The sequence below is a fragment of the Patiria miniata genome, unplaced genomic scaffold (assembly GCF_015706575.1).
Source record: "Patiria miniata isolate m_02_andy unplaced genomic scaffold, ASM1570657v1 HiC_scaffold_25, whole genome shotgun sequence".
Lineage (NCBI taxonomy): Eukaryota > Metazoa > Echinodermata > Asteroidea > Valvatida > Asterinidae > Patiria > Patiria miniata.
Window position 1 is genome coordinate 11,569,858 of NW_024037064.1, and position 5,555 is coordinate 11,575,412.

The following is a 5,555-nucleotide window of genomic DNA, read 5'->3' on the forward strand; positions in this document are numbered from 1 at the left end:
GGGGAGCCATTTACCCAGGAGGGGTATTACTTATTTTTTGCCTGTTTAAATAGCTATACAACACAGACGCAGATTTTTCCAGAATTAAAGTATTTCAACGACAACATGTGATAATAGTTGCTTTATGATTTGTCCTGTCCAATGTTGTCACAATATCAAATTCGAGTTCACCACTCTGTAAGTAAGTATACATTGTAACAAAATGTATACATCTTAATACAATGTAATAAATGGAACATTGTTTGTGAGCAATCTTTGAAATCCGCAAATATCCGTGGTATCTGGGCAGCTGTGTAGACGATAATCCGTTTGATGGACATTTTTGTATGTCCGGGTTTCCACTGACGTAGATAAAGATTTGAGTAGCTTGGGCAAATAGTGAACTTTGTTTATTTGCAGATGGCGAACTGCAACCCGCATTGCACACACGGTATGGATGCACAAAGCGTATCCTGAAAGAAACACCATCACCAAGCAACATAAAGACTTTGGGTAGTCGGGCAAATCGTGAACTTTGTTTAATTTGCAGATTTTGAACTGCGACCTGCATTGCACACAAAGCTGCACAAAGCGCATCATGAAAGGGAGATCAACACCAAGCAACAGTTAGGTTGGGAAAGGCGTTTCATTTGTTTTTTTTCCTGAAAATATAGGTAGATGAAAACAGGCCTAGATCCGGCAACAAAAATCAAACTCACCAACGCGGAAATGTTCCAGTAGGGCTTTGATATAAAGACAATGCTCATCAATGTTTGGGGTAAGTTAGTTTAAAGAAACAACTTTGAAGGTTCGTATATGTTTCAATAGACCAATCTAAGAATTTATTGTAATTTCAATTTGACGCTCTGAATAATAATACACAGAAAATGGATACAAATGATGTTTTAAAACGGAGAGAAATTTAACAACATCTTTTCAGAAGGGAATTAGGCAGGGGTGGATCTAGCTTTTAGGAAGTGGGGGCGGTGCTAAAGAGGTGGTGAGGGGGGGGGGGACAAATTTAATACGGAACTTTAGCAATCCATTTATGTATTTTGGCCCCATATTACTAGTTACATAACCTTCGTAAGGGGCTGAACGAGGGAGTCGCGACCCCACATCCGTTACTAAAGGAATAAAATGAAAACTCTTGTTTCAAGGCAAAACAAGATAATACACAGTCCAACTAAACAATACTGGATAATTAACAGTCTTTACATAGACTGATTCAGAATTAGTAACATGTTAACAAAGGCTAAAAACTGTCGATTCAAAATCGAATGCACACATTTAAAAACCGCCTAAAAAAAGATGGTTGTACCTAGTAATGGGATCAGGGGCCAATTTCACGGCGCTGCTAAGCACAAAATTTCCTGAGCGCAAATGTCTAGCTTTTAAAGCAGTATACCAGCCAAAATTCTATGTGATGTATATTGCTAGCGATTTAAATTCAGCTGTTGTTTGCTTAGCTTGAAAATCACATGGAGTTTTTGCTGATGGCCAGCTTTTATAAGCCAGACTTTGCTCTGTTCTCAGCAAATTGTTGTGCTTAGCAGCGCCGTAAAATTGGGCCCAGGTCTCGTGTGACTCAAATTTACAGTTTATATGCAAGTGAAGCACAAACATACACATGAGAGGTATAAGGTGTGCCTACGCAAAAAATATGCTTTAAAAAATATACAACGTTCTGCATACTACGGATTAAAATGAATTAGAACAATTCTAAAAGATTTACATACATGGCCAAACGGAATTAGTTCAGTAAACCTTATTAGATATTTCATACCGACAACATGTTTCCATTGCTTCCGATGTCATCATTATTACATTCACTTGTGCCAGTGTAACTAATAAAATAGTACTTTTTTAATGAATGGAAGCAATGTAACGACGTTTAGGCCTTAATATTGGTCCATTGATGCAGGTTAAGTAATACTTTATAATTTATTTCAGAATAAAAACTCAGACCGAAAAATGTAATTTGTGAAGAATACTTCACGTAAACTTTGAAACTGTTTGTTTATACCCCCAAATGATATCTTAACAGCGCCCCCATACGTGCAACAGTGTACATGTTTATCATTTTGACATTGCACGGGAATGTCGGTGCCAAGGGTCAAACTTTACCACTGATCTCTATCATCTACGCATTACAACCCAACCTCGTCCCCATGGCGTCGAGTAGCACGCTTCCACTAGCTGCTCTTTCACCCTAGTATTTTTTGCGTTTTCCAAAAATTGCATGCCGTAAATAGGTTGTATTTACAATTCCGTAACTTGAAAAGTACATGAGTGATTTGAATGATTCTAGCACTAATGAAAGACAGCTTATGAACTGAACTTTCATATCCTAGACTTTGAAAGTGCTACATACAGAACTTCACCAAAACAATGGTCCCAAAATTAGGGTTTCGGGGTTTTTTTTACACACCCAAGTATAAGTATCAGTGTTCGGGCAGCCAAAGCTTGTATGTGTAGCCCTTCTGCCCAACAGAACTTTCATACCACTTTCTTGATTTACTATGAGAACGAACGAATATGTTCTTTGACATGAGGACGCCATCACTGGATTGGCTTTACACCGCCCTAACCAGGGGGTACTATACAGAATTGCGAATAAACTTATCGTGTATTTGCGTGGGTTATTTGGGATTATAATATCAACAGTGACATGGAAGCTGCTGTATTGTAAAGGTCGCTTCCATGGCATGACGTCTTCTGTTATCTGAGTATCAATGCGCGCACAAGTAATAATATAGTTCCACAAATAGTTTCGTCTACATTGCAATAAACGTTTCACAATGACGTGCCATAATGTTTTAAGACAGAAAGACAACGTAGTTTACAACTCGAAAACGTAGTCAGAAACCCCATCAACGAAAACCATTATCACAGAAATAAAAAAGCATAAAAACATACAACCAAACAAAACTTGAAAAGCCACGCCCCACCCGAAAACAATGATAGTCGTAGTCATTGAGCGGATGAGTACAAACTACAATGTAACAGAGCTCACATGGCGGATGAACACTGTGCTTTAATTTTCTTGCGTCGTTGCTAAACCGAGAATTATGATTACTCACCTGCATATGCCCATTAGACTTACTTGTTAAACGGCTGTAGCGGCTATCAACGTTTCAGCTCAGCTTGAACAAGAAGACCGTAAGTTTTTTTACACGTTAAATAACTACAGACTTCAACTCACAAATCATTAAGTGTAGAAATGCAACCTTTAACGTGAGCGATTATCATTCGAAATGAACGTGATTTTAATGGAAAAACGATGTGTCACATTCGTGTTTTTGTCCAAGATGTACAATCTGTCTTTAATAGGCACTTTGTAATGATTATTTTATAGGCAAAATCTGTGCGACAGGATGGGCAGTTATCAAAGCAACAGTTGCCACCCTATCGAGGGAACGAATAGGTGGGTGGAGTTCGAGAACGACTGGTTTGCTGAGGGCCGGTCACGGCGAGCTTACCGGGGCACCTATAAGGGCGATTGGCGCGTGGAGGGGAAGAAATGTGTGGTGAAAATCTACAAAGAAGTGTGGTGCGAAAGGATAGGAGAGTTGGCTTACAAGGCCGATATCCGCGCGTCGGAAAGAGCTCAAGAGATGGCCAGGGCATTCAACCAAATGTACCCATCTATCGAATCCATCGAGTTCATCCAACCGGAGATCTCGAAAATTAACTCATCTTCCGCCTTCATGTTCCTTGGCTTTATTCCGTTCCATAAGAAAGTCAAAGGCAAGCGGGCGAGCTCCAAAGACACTTCTACGGAGATGATCCCTGAGGGGGACACCGTAGCAATCGAGAAATACCTCAGGGGCAAGTTCACCAGCTTTCTGAGCAACTCCGGGTACGAGACAGTACCGAGCGCAGTGCCAGCAGCATTCAGTCACTTCACCTTCCACCATTCCCACGGGAAAATCCTAGTGTGCGATCTGAAAGGAGTTCGTGAGGACCACGGCTACGTGTTCACCGACCCCGCCATCCACAGCAGTATATCCGCCTTCCAGTACGGCTTCTTCGGCCCCACCGACCTGGGAGACATCGGCATGATCAAGTTCTTCCAAAACCACAAATGCAACGACTTATGCAGCCGGTTTCTTCAGCCCGTCCTGGAGAGTGTGATGCCACGCCACGAAAGCCTGGCAAGACACATTGGAGATAGCAATGCAACAGTGTTTAATTGCGAACTACTTCGACGATGCGAAACAGCCACATATGAGTTATCATCATTAGCAATATCGTGAGCAACACAGTTTCCAAATAGAACCAACGTGAACTAAACGCTCCGACTAGTTTGATTGAGCTGTCGCAATCAACCACACTTTGTTATGATACTACTTGTACAATTTATGATACATCTCAAGCAATGTGATGTTGTAAAATATGCAGTATGCAGGTTCTGGGAAAAATGGATTAACCTGCAGGTTGTCCAATCATTTTTCACTGGTATTGCACTTTTCTACGGCACTTTGTTACATACTGTTGTACAATTCAATGAGAAATTTTATAACTATGAAATCCGTTTTGGTCATATGTTTTGCTATACTGGTTAATGCAATCACTGGGTGATAAAAGTACTTGTGTATAGTTAATACTACTTTAGAAGTAAAAACACCTCTCTAGCACTCTGCTACATATTTTATACTTTAAATAATGAAAAGGCGTGGAAGAAATCTCTCTCTCTCCCTGAACGTAATTTGTAGAAAGTTTTAATCCTTCTTAAGTTACAAATTAATAGCATTTTCTACAAATTAATGTCTGTGTGCCTTTAGATAATACTTGACTGCAATAAGTGCTTGATAAAACCACTACATGTCTATATTGCATGTCCTTTTCCTGACAGGTAAATAACTGAAACAGGTACTTATTCAAGGTAAATTACATTTTGTGGTTACAAAATAAGGTATATGTAAGCAAAACTTATTTTGAGTAGGTTGCTTTTATCCTTCCAAAGTTACAAATTAACTACAAATACGACCACAGATTCGTGTACATGTATTCAAGATATTGCGATTGAAATTGAAATTCTTGTTTTTTGTTTATATAATACGATGCATGTAACAAAAAAAGCTTAATGATTGGACTTTGTTTATAAGTCCAGTAGTAAACAGTGTGAGCTAAAGAAGGGAATTTTCATCTAAAATACCAAGAGCAAATTGGGGAAAAATCGCTAATGGTATTAACCTCACGGCTTTCCCTTCAATCGTGCATGCGCGCCTTGCATTCAAGCTCTTTTTCGTAGAGAAACGGTTTTACCCACACAATTGTTGCTTAATCAGTTTCAGTCGTGTTAAACCAGGACCCAGTTTCTTGACTCTGCTTTACCGCCGGTAGGAAATTTTGTTTACCGTTAGTATATTTCATGAGATGGCGAGGAATTTTGGCTAATGTGTTTGTTTAAATCTTGCAGCCCAGATTTTTGTTTTAAATAACATTGCTATCAATGGGTGACGGTCGTCCTGATCGGGCAACACATTGTCACGTGACCTACAGCGGCCATGTTGTTCACATTTTGAATTGTTTTCGACGCGCGCAATATCACTTTCTGAATGAATCCGCAT

The 5,555-nt window shown here is 39.6% G+C and overlaps 1 protein-coding gene across 1 annotated transcript; it reads left to right on the forward strand.

The window, feature by feature from the left end:
• Window positions 1-3,356: 3,356 nt before the first annotated feature.
• On the forward strand, window positions 3,357-4,238 carry LOC119733041 (alpha-protein kinase vwkA-like). Its single transcript, XM_038206621.1, has one exon. The coding sequence runs from the start codon at window positions 3,357-3,359 to the stop codon at window positions 4,236-4,238; it is 882 nt and encodes a 293-aa protein (XP_038062549.1).
• The last annotated feature ends 1,317 nt before the right edge of the window (window positions 4,239-5,555 follow it).